The 15312-nt window shown below is 40.8% G+C and overlaps 1 protein-coding gene across 1 annotated transcript in view; it reads left to right on the forward strand.

Annotated features, from left to right (window-relative positions):
- The window catches only part of LOC137431809 (uncharacterized), a 228562-nt gene that overhangs the window by 28139 nt on the left and 185111 nt on the right, over positions 1-15312 (forward strand). Inside the window, exons 3-11 of the mRNA XM_068123527.2 lie at positions 897-913; positions 1266-1301; positions 3246-3299; positions 6935-7045; positions 7848-7916; positions 14116-14160; positions 14258-14311; positions 14654-14707; positions 15144-15197. Coding sequence (XP_067979628.2) covers positions 897-913; positions 1266-1301; positions 3246-3299; positions 6935-7045; positions 7848-7916; positions 14116-14160; positions 14258-14311; positions 14654-14707; positions 15144-15197 — 494 coding nt within the window. The remainder of the gene's footprint in view (positions 1-896; positions 914-1265; positions 1302-3245; positions 3300-6934; positions 7046-7847; positions 7917-14115; positions 14161-14257; positions 14312-14653; positions 14708-15143; positions 15198-15312) is intronic.

Here is a 15312-nt window from a genome sequence, read left to right on the forward strand (position 1 = left end):
TTTTATCGCACTGTGTGATCGAGATTTATTTGAACAAACATGATGGCGCTTTGGACTCCATTGACCCTCCACTTGTGCTTGTATTATTCTATGTTTACGTGCGTTTTTTATTTTATTGTTGTGCACGTCACATTTGAATCAATGCCTGGAGTTAGATGTACGAGTAAAACCATTTGGTAATGAAACTTCCCGGATAGTTACAAAATGATTGGTCGTGCAGATCGAAAGAAGTTGAAGCACGGCACCTGAATTAGACAATAAAGAATAAAGAAGACGGGTGATGAAAGTGGGATCAGTGAATGGTGCACTTTTCTACGATTCCCACAATTCAGTATCTCCCATAAATTGGAAAGAACAGGACATGGCTCGATGGGTTGTTTCTCAAAAAAGAAGTAATCCTTGTAATTGGTATTTGACTTTACAATGACTCGTTTATCCTGAGGAAGCCATTTAAATCCTGTGCATGCAAAATGGTGGACTTTCTGAAACCCGCTTCCTCCTTCCATCTTCTCTTGCTTTCCTGTGAAAGAGAAGTGTACGTGAAATAGGTTTCTGGGCAAGGATTCCTCTGAGTGACTTCCTATTGCTCGTACATTTGAAGTCATGGGCGACAAATCTGGAAGTCAAGGTGCAAGCGCACACATTGGTCCACAAATACCCTTTGTGAAAGGTCCACGAATGAGTCCCATCAGTTAGTCCTGCTGGCTTCGCTGGTCCTCCGAAAGAGTTCCGCAAAACCACTTGATCAGTGCAGTCCATGTCCCTCTTCCCCTCCACCCAGGCAGTACAGTCCATAATTGTGTTGTTAGCATCTGTTAACCTTTGTTATCATTGCATCACAAGTTTTGAAAGCATGCAGTGATGACACCATTTTTTTTTTTTTTTCTCTTTTTCAGCCACCATTGAAACTGGGGTAAGTTGCATTTCCATGTGCCTCACGACACGAGCCTCTAAATCACTCAAACACCTTTCTTAATTGTAACCTGCAGAAGGAAATTAGCAACGTGTGCAGAGCACTTAAATGTCATTGCAAGTATCGTTGATTCAGGATTTATTACGACTTCCCTGCTAATTTCCCTCACCTCCAACTTTGGAACAACTTGTAAATCCGACAGCTGTCCCTTTACTGTGCTGTGGAGGATTCATCTTAGACTACCTGAAAGTGCCTTTTTTAAACATTAAATGATAATAATGTGTGACTTCTTAGTTGTCACAGGCACAATATTTCGACTCTGTCCTCAGGAAATTACGGTGTCTTTTTGCAGGAAAATGGCGACCTTGTAGGACCTGATGGCCCGAAGGTGAGTTTGTGGCTCGACAACCCCACGCCCTTGCACATTTAGTTCACCCAATGCCACCTTTACCCTGTCATCTCCTGTTGGTTGTTATCTCCATTTGTGGGTTTGAGGAGGTGGAACGCAGTCCTCCCAGGACACGATTCATGGACCGAGTTGTGAAGTTTTGCTGTTCTCACATTTGTGTTCTGAAGGTTATTTTCATTGTTGTCACCACTGAACACCAGCCGGTCTCAAATTATAGTTTCTTTTTCAGTAATATTGCGCAGATTGTTTTTAAGATTTCAGTAAGGTTCTTATTTATTCATTTATTCATTCATTCATTCAGTAAGGTTCTTATTTATCATTCCCGTTGCTCCAACTATCATTGGCAAAATGTCGGCACTTTTCACCTTCCAGGTTTTCTTGACTTCATGTTTAAGATCTTCGTACTTGGTCATTTTCACGAGTACCAGGATCTGAAAGATGAAGTCAAGAGAACCTGGAAGCTGAAGAACAGTGACATTGTGCCAGTGATCTCCTGTGTGTGTGTGTGTGTGTGTGTGTGTGTGTGTGGTTGTGTGTGTGTGTGTGTGTGTGTGTGTGTGTGTGTGTGTGTGTGTGTGTGTGTGTGTGATCATGTGCGCACGTGTATGTCCATGTGTTTTCACACACATACCTGTATACATCTATCTATGTATTGGTCTATCTATGCATTGGTAATTCATACATTGGCCACAGTCATTGTTTCACAGTAGAGTAATTGTGAGAAAACATTAATTTTCAGCCCCATGCATATTTTTGAAAACAGATTTTTAAGAATTATGGATAGGTTTGAAATTAAAGGTTTACGCAGGGGGTGAATAGCCAAGTTGGATGTGAGAGAAGCCCTGATAGCTCGAGCAGCTACGACTGCAGAAGTACAACTCCATGAAAATCCATTTCCTTCCATAGTTTAAATGTTTATAATGTTAAGTTGATATAATATGTAGAATATGATATTAGTGAACGCCTTTTTCACATTCGACGGATGGAAGTTATCGTTCCACCCCTGTCTGTCTGTCTGTCTGTCTGTCCATTTGTGACCAAAATATCTCAAAAAGTTGTAGACGGATTCGGACGAAATTTGGCAGAGAGGTAGCATGTGTGACAAGGACGAAATGATTAGATTTTGGTGAAGATCCGGGTACGAATCCAGCTAGTAGAATTTTTAAAGTGATTCTTCACCATTTGGGAGATAGGGCCAAAAACGATACATAGCAGGATATCTCAAAAAGTTGTGGATGGATTTCGACAAAACTTGGTGGGCCAATTGGGTGTCTGACAAGGACGATTGCATTCGATTTTGGTGAAAATCTGAATATGGATTCGGATATGAGAATTATTTAATTTTTGAAGTGATTCTTTACCATTGAGCGATCGGGTGAAAAAGCGATTATATAACATGATATTTAAAAAAGTTATGGCCGAGTTATGAATAAACTTGGTGGACGAGTTGGTTCAGTGACGAGAACAAGCCCATTTGATTTTGGTTCAGGTCCGAGTTCAGATCCACCCTTTCAGTGGGATACAAAACGTAAAATGTTCACCAGGTGGAGGTATGCTCTCTACTGAGTGCCGTTCTAGTTGTTAATGTTATGAATACCACAATGTACTTTGTATTTTAAAATAAATATCAGGAATTTTTATTTTTGTCAATACCTCAGGGAAATTTCATTTGTACATCCTCGGTCGATGACACCTTTGCATAACTGAGCGGTACACCTTCATTATGTTGTGCTGTTGTGTTGAGCTGTTTTGATTGTTGTTTTTTTGTTGTTGGTGATCAAATTATATTTATTTGGTATTTGGCGCTTCTTGTGCTCATTCTTGGAATTAAATACCTGAGATAGTTGTTATTGCTAGAGACGAACCAAACCAGCGTAAGAGAAGTTGGTAAACTGTATCACCTATTTATTTGCCTTTTCACAGGGAAGGAATGGAGATGCTGGACCCGATGGTTCAGCTGGGCCAAACGGAGACCCGGTATGTTGTTCAGTGCACTTAATAGCATGAGTGTGTGTGTGTGTGTGTGTATGTGCTTAATGCTTTATTATCCAATCATTATATAATTGAGGAAATGATAGATCCCTTCGTCCACCTCCGCTTCATGACCTTCACTACAGTGTACCATGTAATGCTTATGGCAATTGTTCCTCCAAGATGGAGATAACTTTGGGGGAGGATACATTTGGCTTTGACATCTTGTAGTTTCCTTCATTTGGATAAGTTCAACCCAAACTGTAACCAACAGATAAAGCATCAAATATCTATCCTTTTTTTGAAATGTGGAATTATTCATGGATATTAATCTCTACCAAACGTATCATCATGCCTTTGCAATTCAAAACTGTGTAGAGCTTCTGATACTTGTAATATACGATGGCAATTTAAGGTCTATCCGTACTTTCTTTTTGAAGCAAAGAAATAATATTCTGGAAAAAATGTGAAAGTCACTATTTCTCAACGTGTTTCCACACAACGCATGTGCACTTGTCCTGTCGGGGTGGCAGTGCTTTAATGCTAGCTTCATACCTAGTTTTAGGGATGGGTACGCAGCTACTTTAGCATTGGCTTTCACTTCCTTGTCACTACCAAACTTGATTCAATACATTTCGTGTTCCTTAAGTGGCCCAAAGAGGTCACTGTCACAAAATAACAGGCCTGAGCTGTAAGGTGGGTTCTGTAGAACCTCTCATCCAGTCCGTGCAAGTGATGCGGTGGTTACATTTGCAGTTTGAGGCCTGATAGTGCCACACCACAATGCAACACCACTTCAAAACATTATCGGCCATTGCCTGTGGATTGAATTGTGAACATTGTTGCTTATAATGAGGTTTTTGCAATACTTGGTGTTTATTGCTCTTTACACTGTCAAGAGAATCTGGGTGGATCCGTCCATTACCATCTCGAAACACTGGAAAGCCAACAGTTTTCTTGCAGATGTCAAGGTCTTGAACTTCTTTGATTGTGGCGTAGCTGCTCTGGTGCCACTCAATGCTTGACCGCTTGCTTTCCAAAGTGAAAATAGTGCTGAATCTAGGAATTTCTGACGGTTTCACATTCTCTTTCAATAAAGACTCGATCGTATACGTCGCTGTTTTACAGCACATGATACACCACTTGCCACCATCTTGGTTCTCTCTAAATACTTTGCATAGCAACTTATTCTCCAAGTGCTGATATTGGGTAGGGTTTCCACTACTTGGGAGGAAAAAACTTTCAAATGTTTCCTCGAATGAAAGGGAATTCTACAACTAAGAAGTTCAGGTAAACCTTGAACCAATCTTGTACTAGACTGCATGAAAAACTGGTTTAAATGCCTTTGTTTTGCAAATAATAGGGATGCACTCTCCCTGAAGTCCTGGGAGAATCTTATCATTGACTTCTGCTGTCCTTGTAGCTATTGCCATCATAAGTATGTTTGAAGTCATGTAATTCATGTAAAAGTACATAGACATCAATTAATGTCTTTGTCCTGCATGGGATTTATGTACAAGCTCTTTTATGAACTTTAGGCCACTTAAAAAAGAAGAATCTGAGTGCAGGCAGAAAGTCAGACACGTTTAAAAGTGATCAAGCCACAGTTTGGATAAACTCGGTCAGAACGATAGAAATGGAGAATGGACACCACAATAAGAATGGAAATCCAGAGGTTCAGACTTGCTAGATAATGATGCAGATGGATGACTGAATTCTATATTTTCCAAACCTGAAGCTGGATGCATCCTCCACTCTGCAGCAGACATCTTAAGGAGAATGCTATCTCAACCCTCGTCCCACTCAAGCAAACAAAGAAGCATTTGTTGAAGATATTTATTGAAGACGAATCAACTGTGACTCCATCTGTCAGAGGGCAGTAGCCTTCGTGCCATGTTGGAATGACTATTGTGCTATTTGGCAGCAGTACGGCTAGGCCTGGGTGATTGGTTCAAACAAGCGATCCACAAATGACAGCTATTGGCAGGGGGGCAAAATAATAAAAAGTTGACTAACGGAGGTACCTACTCTCTGACGGCTGATTATCCTTCTTTTATGGAACTCTGTTAGCTCGTTCTTCTGTGACCCTGGAATTTTTGTTCTCGAAATATTGAATGAGAAGTGAAGTTAACGAAAATTGCCCTCTTTTTTAAGGTATTCCCCTTCTGCACATCGCCTACACATTCTTTTTTAAATCTCAATGTGGTCATCTGCCTTAAAGTAAGAAGCATTGCATTTAAGACCCTGGATGCACTATCAAAGTCCATCATAAAGGTGCTGAGCACAGATGTCTTTAAAACAGGTACAGACTTAATTCAGGATATCTCTGTCAAACAAGAAGCAGAAGTACAGGGCCTACAGCCCTCTCCACACCGATAGGTTGCGGACCTGTCTGTTTCTAGTCCCTATTCCTAGGTCTTGCTTCCTCTGCCCTTTCATTCCTCCATCGTTCCCCAATCCATGTTCTGCCAGCATGGTCTGGGGAAGGTGGAGGAATGAAAGGGCCTTCTTGTGAATCTCCTAAAATCCACTCATTGCTCACTTCCAATCCCGTGTTCCCTTTTCATTCCGTTTGTAGAATCTTACTCTGTTAAATATTTTCTTCCTACCTGAGCCAATTCCAAACTTCAATCACACTCTTTGTTCCTAGGCTTCAAGTTGACAGTGCATCATTACCTTAAGTCATTCTCCATCTTGCTCCATGATATTCTCCATCCACAGCCTCCCCCTGCCTCCCCACACCTCTCCTCAAATATTTTTTGTTGCTCGTTTCCTTCCCTTCTCTCTCTTCTACTTCTTGTTCACCCATCACCTTGTTGTGTCCATGTATTGTCCTGCTGCTTCATCAAGATGAAGGATTAATAATGATTAAGGTGGGATGATTAATTAAGGATGATGAAGATTTTTTTTACCATAAGTTACACTTGGAATTGAAAAACGAATGTCTGCTTAATATGAACTAGAACGCCACTCAGTCGAGCGCATACTCCGGCCGTGGGTGGCCGCTGCTGAGCCCTATCTTCCAATGGTAAAAAAATCCTTTAAAAAATTCCTGGATCCGGAATAATATCCTGAGCTTCACCAAAAACTAATCAATTCTTCCTTATCCCAAGGGCAATCATCCCACCAACTGTCATCCAAATCCGTTCAGAACTTTTCCAGATACCTTGTTCATGAACACACGAGCACACACACGGACGGACACGATCGAATGCGTTACTCCCTGGCGGGAGTAATTATAACCTCATTGGTTGTTCTAGCTTCTATAGTTCTGTATGATGCTGGAGAATTAGCTGTTTCATCAAACATGAGGCTGATGTGCATCGTGTAGTCTGTAATGGCTCAAATATTGCATGTGCTAACAGTGTTAAATTACATGGCTCTGCTGTGTCCATTGTAAGTTAATTGGTCATCAAATGCTTTGTCAATTTACAATCGGGAGTTTAATGTGTTGACCGAGTCAAATGTAATTTTACATTCAAACGGTCAATAAAATGGACATGATATTTGAACCCTTTGAGAATAAATGTGTTTCCTCAATGAACTCGTATTTGGGTATTTATTACTTTATGTATTTTACTTATGTGGTTAGCATGCAATCTCAAGTTCATCATTTGTGTCTTGCTTTCTGTTTCTTAAAGGGAAGTTTTGGCCAAAATGGATACCCTGGCGTACCCGGAAGGGATGGCAGCCCTGGCAGACCTGGACCTCCAGGTTCACCTGGTCCCTCTCTCCCCTTCAACTTCGATTATGTACGTTACATTACATTTACTATAGCTAGCTTTTTTCAAAGTATCTGAATTTTTTTTTCCCAAAGGCACATTTGTTCTGTAATATCCTTTGATTAGCTGCAAATTGATATTTATGCACAGGGTTGTTTTATTTATAATGTCTCAAAAATATCCATATTGGGCTTTGTACTTTCAGGATAAATATGCAAATTAAAGTCCCTGCTGTGAGCACAAGGGGTGTTTCTAGAATTTCATATACTAGCGAATAACCTGTCCATAAGGACAGGTTTATTCCATAAGAATTATGGATAGGTTAAACACCCCAGCATTACAAATGGGATAATTATCCCAGAATTACGGATGAGATAATTCTTCCAGAATTAGGGATGGGGTATTTCTACCGGAATTACGGATGGGTTTTAGTATGGCCAGGATACGATCCACCGGGAGCGGTGCTATGCCATATATTATGAACATATAATTTGGGTGATCTCCCCACCCTAAACCTCCAGGTCTATAAATTTATATTGGCCCTAAAACCTGCCTGGGCTCTCCTCCCAACCCCTCAGGTACATCCACTAGTTTATTCCTTGGTATCCACACCCCTCACTGCGTACAACCGTACAACCACCAGTTTTCAACTCATTCCGTCCAAAGGTTCAATAGTGCTTATAAATAAAATAAAGAACCAATCAAACAAACAAGAACTTCTTGAATTGTAGTATGGTTCATACCTGAAGCAATGCCTTTTAATTAATATTTGGACAGCAATATAACTTTTGTGAAAGTTTCATGTTTTTGTCTCTCATCATCCTTTCCTCAGAATCGGGCTCAGATGCATGGTGGCTTTGATGAGAAGTCTGGTGGTGGGGGAATGCAACAGTCATTGCCTGTAAGTTGCACAAACCTTGCAATTCAGTCACATTGTAATTATGGATGTATTTATTTTCAAAATTTTGCATGCAATTCCTTAACTAAAGATTCCACTAACTTTTTAAAACATTCAATACATGGTACACCTGCTCTTTTTCATTTCCTTGATAATGCTTGCAGGTACGAAATTTAATGTCGTTAATCGGTGAAAAAGGGTGAATTTAAGTTGATAATTCACATTCAGTGTCATGAATAATCAATTTGTATGAAAGCAGCATTTTCAATATGGAGAGTAAGTGTGTGCAGGGCAGCTGGGTCTGTGAGATGTGAAACTAGCGGTAGTTTAACTGTGAAACAAACATCAGGTTCAAACTTAGGTAGAGAGCGCCAGGCACTGCAGCCTAAAACTTGGGACATCCTTGGTGGTTAGTCTTGATTTTGTAGTTTGTTTCATCTGAGAATAGTTTTCCTGGAAAGTTTATCAGGATTGATAATTTCCAATGGGCAGCTTAGTTTAAAAGATCCAATTACATTTCGCCATGTTCAATGCAATTTCCTACTTTTAATAACAATTTGGCTGTTAGTTTATTTGTAATTAACCACAATTCTGACTTGCTTTGAGAAGGAAAAATAACAACTGTCTATTTCATGATCTGCATTGTATTTCTTTATATAGATTGATAGAGTTGTCAATTCGTACCAACAAAAATCTATTTTTCAAATGCATATAACCTCCCGGAGGCCAACTGGATTGATGAAATAGGAAACAAATTCAAAATCTACACAGCTGCGTCGTCACAAATGCAATCCAATGATAAAATTTCGTTGAAACTGTTTATACGACCCATTTGATAAGGGATTCCAATAATGCACCTTCTATGAGCCCTTCCTTGAACTCTAACACGACTCTCCCATAACTTGTAGTGCTTAAATCCCAAAAAATCGGATTCTTTTTTTTTTTTACTTTAAGGGTGTAGTACTGGTGAACAGGTGTTTTTTTTTTTTTTTTAGCTGAACAGTTTCCTTATAGTCTTATAAACAAGAACCATGCTATTAGAGGTCATAGAAGTACCCCTAATTATTGTTATCTTTACACGCAATTTACAAGAAATATAATATTTTGCATGAAATTTGTTATAACTTGAAATTTGCATCATTCTTTTGGGCTGAAATTTGGACAGGATATTCAGAATATCACTTCCTTTAAAATGATGAAGGCTTTTGTTTATAGGAGTAGCCATTGTGGATTTATTGAAGGACAACCAAGTTTTATCTGGTAATTGGCATAATTAGCTAATTAGTGAACATTTGACATAATTTCACAAAATCCTCTCATCAGGTAGTAGAGTAACACATGTATAATACATGTACCAAGTTTTGTGTGAAAAGAATGATAGGTGACATAGAAGATAGAAGTAGAAATGTGTTCTTTGTTTTTCCTTGTTTTTTATTGACGGTCTAATTTATGCAAATTATATGCATGTAATATGACAAAGAAGCGTTGAAACTGGTCTGAGTTAAAGCCAAGATTATATCTTTCAAGAAAAACTGAAAATTAGATATTAACTTGACTTTGTTTTTGTGTAAAGGCCTCTCAAAGGTACCTATGTAGTTTTCTCAATTTTTCACCAGTACTACACCCTTAACAATAAATGATGCAAAATTTTCTGAGTTGGGGAAAATGTAAAAACTGACATTCTGTGGATGATTGAACATTTCTTTACATCAAAAAGGGGTCGGTGACTCGTATTTATCCGTTTCTTGGTTTTGTTTTTCTTTTTTGCTTATGTATTTAAAAACAAACTTCTTTATTATACATACTTTGGAAATGTTACAAGGATATGTTTCTTTTAACTGACTTCAGATATATTTTATCACATTTATCACAAAAACTTTATAAATACAGTACTGTAATAAATTTAAAGAAACTTTCCCCACCACCTCTCCATTTTGCTTTTTTTTTTTTTTTTTTTTTTTTGTATACAAGATCGAGGCTCGTGAAAGAGCTAACATTAATCACACAAAAAGACAAACCGACACACAAAACACAAAAAACAAGGGGAGCGGCAGACAAGATGGGGAGAGAGGGGGAAGGACACAAAAGAGAGGGGGAAGAGGGGGAAGGACACAAACACAATATTTGAGAGCAGGGACATCGGGAGGACTTGGGGGGAGGTGGGAGAGGAATAAAACATATGAACACTGCAAGGACTCTGGGGTGAATTAACGGGGGTAGAAAAGATCAAGGTTTTCGATGGGGGAAGATAAGAGATGGTGGTGAACAGCTGTTTTAAAGACCTGGAGGGAGGAGTGGGATTGAAGGGAATGGGGGAGTTTGTTCCAGAGGCGGGAGAAAAGGGGAATGAAAGAATGAAGGTGAGCAGAGAGCCTAGACTTTGGCAGTTTAACCATAAGAGGGTTGCAGGCAGATCTTGTGCGACCTGAAGGAATATTGGGGGGACAGAGCACAGAGAGAGCTGGGGGAGCAAGGCCGGATAGGAGTCGGTAGAAGACAGAAAGACCACCAACCTGCCTGCGGTGAGTGAGTGAAAGGCCCTCGGTGTTGACTACATCGCAGGAGATTCCAATGATTCTGAAAGCTTTGGCCTCAACAGCGTGAAGCCGAGCAAGGTGTGAGGCAGGAGCACCAGCCCAGAGGGGGGAACAGTATTCCATTGAGCTGCGGATGAAAGCCTTGTATGTGGTGAGGAGCTCAGGTGTGCCAAGGAAGGACTTCGCACGACGGAGGATGCCCAGTCGGCGACTGGCTTTGGAGGCCAGCTTGGAAATGTGGTTTTCCCAAGAAAGATCATGGCAGATAGTGAGACCCAAAAGCTTGAGCGACAGAACTTCTTGGAGAGGATTGTTGAGAAAGTAGATGGGAGGGTTGTCCAGTTGGTCCTTTCGGAGAGACATTGTAAGAGTGTGAGATTTGTCAGGATTGAAAGACATGTTCCACTTGTTTGACCAGTCTGTGATTTTGTCCAGGTCTGCAGAGAGTGAGGAGGCTGCAGACTGCCGATCTGAGGGATGAGGAATGGAGCGACAGAGAGTAGAGTCGTCAGCAAAGAGATAGAGAGGATTTTCAAGAGAGTCAGAGAGATCATTGATGAAGACCAGAAAAAGCACAGGGCCCAGAACACTACCTTGGGGAACTCCAGCCTGAACAGGAAGAGGAGATGAGAGAAACCCATTCAGGGCCACACGTTGACTACGACCAGAGAGGAAGTCTGCCAGCCATGCGTGGAGATTTCCATGGATACCAAAGGAGGAGAGTTTGGTGAGCAGAGCAGGGTGCCAGACCGTATCGAAGGCACGTGAAATGTCAAGGGAGACAGCTCTAATTTCCTGTTTGGCGTTGAGGACCTCCATCCATCGTTGAGAAAGCAGAAGCAGCATGTCCAGAGTAGAGTGACCAGGTCTGAAACCAAATTGATGATCAGAGATCAAGCCATTGGAGAAGAGGAAAGATTTAATATCTGAAGCAATGATGGATTCCATGACTTTGCTGATAATTGGGAGAAGGCTGATTGGTCTGTAGTTGCTGGGATCTGTTTTTGCACCTTTTTTGTGCAAACCGGTGATGTTGGCTGATTTCCAAGCAGATGGCAGATGACCTTGAGCAAAAGAGAGGGTGAAGAGAACAGAAAGAGGGAGTGAAAGAGCAGAAGAACATGATTTTAGGACCCGTGGGCTGATGCCGTCAGGACCAGTTGCAGAATCAGAGTCGGGGGTTGACAGAAACTTTTCCACCTTGTCAGGAGGAAAGGACACAGAGTCCAGGAGCAGCTGGGTACGACTGGGTACGGTGGGTACAGAGAGGGATGGGTTTGGGACACAAGATTTAGAGGCAAACACAGAGTTGAGGCATTCAGCTTTTTCACGTGCGGAGTCAGCCGTTAAGCCGTTTGAGGTGAGGGAGGGGATGGAGGGGGAACAAACACCAGAAACAGATTTGACCAGACGCCACCAGGATTTGGAAGAGGGAGACAGATAAGAGAGTTCGGTCTTGAGAATGGTGAGATATTGTTTCCTGGCTCTCCTGAGGGTGGACACACACTTGTTTCGGGCTTTGTGAAAGGAAATGAGATTTCCTTCCGTTGGATTTGCTTTCCAGGAGACGAAAGCAAGTTGTTTCAGGGCAACAGCCTCACCACAAGATTCCGTGTACCATGGACGGGAGGATGGGTATGACAACTGAAGACGAGATGGTATAAATCTGTGCATGAGAGAGAGCAATTTACTTTGAAAGAATTCCCAGGATGAGTTGATGTCAGAGGCGGTAGAGATGGGAGACCAGTCCAGATGATTGATGGCTGCTTGAAGACCGTGCCAGTTGGCCTGAGTGAAATGCCAGACTCGTCGACGCTGAGGAGGCTCTCTGAGAATGGTCAGAGAGATGTCCACTTTGACAAGCACATGATCAGATGAGCCGATTGGAGCAGAAGAAGAGCAGCAGACATTTTCAGGGAAGTTTGTCATAACCAAATCCAGAAGAGAAGATGCTCCGTTGACCGAGATCCGGGTCGGGAAATTGACAGATTGTGTCAGTCCCAGTGAGTCGCAGAAGTCCTTTGCTGAAGAGCCATGGCTGGTGAGAGAGGTACCCACACCCAGCCAACTGGCATGGTGACAATTGAAATCACCACATATGAGGAAGAGAGAGTTGGGATGGGTAGATAGAAGTTGGTCCATATTATCAGACAGTGAGATGTAGATGGAGTCATCGCTGTTTGGTGGATTTGGTGGACAAACATCGCTGTTTGGTGCTTTTTCACAATCATCAACACTGCCACTTTCCCTCTTTGTTTACACATTTCATTGCTCATTGAAGACATTTCAATTTTAATGACTTGTAACGTAAAATCACATTCACACCCATGCATAGTTCCACACACATACAAGCACACATATAAACACACACACACACACACACACACACACACACACACACACACACACACACACACACAAACAAATAAACACACACACCTCTGTTAACGACACCTATGTTTTACTTTTCATTCTTACTGGCATACAAGACCCGTCGCTTCACTGATGGGAATACAAATCTTTGTGTAATTGCGGAAAAAAACAGTTGTTGTTAGTGGGGGAAAAATATATTAAATTAGGTGGTTTATTGATACCGGCCTAGCGATATACTCAGTGAGCGGGGGGGAGGGGGAGGAGGAGATCGTTAATGTGATATTCATAACAGCATTTTTATATGCTGAATTGCAAATAATATACATCAACACACCAAGAGGAAGATAAAAAATAAAAACATTTCTTACCCTCCCTCTCCCCTTATCTTCTTTCTTTTGATCAAACTGTCTGGGGTACGTATTAGGCACGGGTCATAGCAGGAAACAAACTCTGAGGTCTCCTCGTCTCTGCCTTTGCATAATCGCTAAATAAACGGGGCTTTCCGTTTCCTCATTATAGCTCTGATGGCTAATCTATGGAGGAAGAACAAAACAGGAGTCCTGGGAGATCCTGCCCTGTGTGCAGAGATAGCCAGCATCGCAAGTTGGGGTTTGCATTTCCATGTATGCACACACAAACCTTCCCTTTTTTGCAGAAGACACCTTCCTGGGAATTCCCATAATCCACCGTCATTGGTTTCATTGAAATCCGTTTGTCCGTTCTCAAGTTATAGCACGACAAACAGACAGGGAGACACGGCTACGGCTCCTTTTTATAATATAGATTCATTCTTCCTTTCAGACTTCACACAAGATTCTAAAGATTTTTATATCATATTGAAATATTGTGAGCCCTTATTAATAAGTACTATTTTGTTGTGTACCTTAGCACTTAAGTGCATGTTGCGTATTCACATCATAGTGTGCGTCAACAGCTGTATGAGAGTAGTACATGATGATTCTGTGGCGTGGTGTTATACACTGCTGTATTTTGCTGAAAGTGAGTGCATATAAAGAGCTTCATTGTAAATAATGTTTGATGGATGTTTTTTTTATCAGGGTGTCGACGAATAATCATGAATTCATGAAGATTTAGTGCATAGGGCAGTTAGTGGTTTGTTATTGTGCAGTGATTGACGGGTCGGGTGATGTGTATCTGATTAACACCATTTTTATAATGTGTGAGATTGCTTGGTATTGAATATGTGGATAATACTTTATGATTGTGAGGTTAATGTGCAGTCATTTTTATTGACAAAGTGAATGCTCATATTTTTCTTTATTCATCCCCAGGGTCCACCAGGGCCCCCAGGACCCTCTGGCAGTCCTGGACATCCTGTAAGTTTATATTACTGTGAACATTTTGAATTTACTGGATTCATTAATTGACCATAGCTAGCATACCTCATCAGTTGAATGCTTTGTGTTTCCACAGGGTCCAAGTGGGATGCATGGTATGCCTGGTTATCGTGGTGAATCTGGTGCTTCCGTAAGTATCGCACTCAGAGAAGGCTTTTCATCCAGTCAGATTATCCACACGAGTTAACCATGCTAAAAACATGCAAGAATCTTGCATTTGTCTTAAAACCCAATCGAAAACAGGTTTTCAAAGATAATCAAACCATAACTTCAACCAATCAGCTGGCATTGGCTATTCTACACTGGAGGGATGAAGTTCAAAAAAGGCTGTTACAATAAGCATATGTTTGCACTGTGTGAGTTGTTTTAACGGGAACTCAGGCTTGAAATTCTAGAAATTCATTTACTGCCCTAAATTAAATGTTTTGTGTCTCTGTCATCATTTATCATAAATGTTCTATTTCTGCTTTAGGGCTCAAGGGGTCCCAATGGGCCTATTGGGAATCATGGTCCCCGTGGAGAAGATGTAAGTCTTTGAATGTTTGTTGTTTGGTCATTCAGATGTTTATGCAGTATTGATAAGAAATTCCTTGAAAATCTGGATGAAAAACGTGCATTAAAAGTTGCATTTCTTTAGCAATTTCAAGCTTCGGAATGTTTGAGCACAATGATAACGTTTTTTATTGAGACATAAATGTGAATCCCATGGTAAATGTACTCAGCAGCAATACCTTTTTAGTGGGTTTATGGTGACTTCTTCGTTGCAAAGAACAATTGTCCCAGTTACATTAAAATTTTGGACCAACATTAATGTTTCTTAATGTCATAGAATCATAAGATAAAAAATTGTTTGCTTTTTGAATAAATGTCACATAGGGAAAGGCATTTAAAAAAATTATTTTGCATTGCAACTTACTGTATTTCAAAATTTGTAATGTATTCTCCACTTTCCATTTCCTCAGGGTAAACGTGGCCGCCCAGGTACCCCAGGTGACAACGGAATTGGTGGTCTCACGGTATGTCCTTTAAGGATCACAATTGTTCAGTCCTTGGATCTAGAAGGACTGAAAGTCTTATAAAAGCATATGTTGTGAATTTGCTCAGCAATGATCATTGTCACATTTAAACAGG

Source organism: Myxine glutinosa, chromosome 7 (genome assembly GCF_964187855.1).
Source record: "Myxine glutinosa chromosome 7, kmMyxGlut1.1, whole genome shotgun sequence".
Taxonomy (NCBI): domain Eukaryota; kingdom Metazoa; phylum Chordata; class Myxini; order Myxiniformes; family Myxinidae; genus Myxine; species Myxine glutinosa.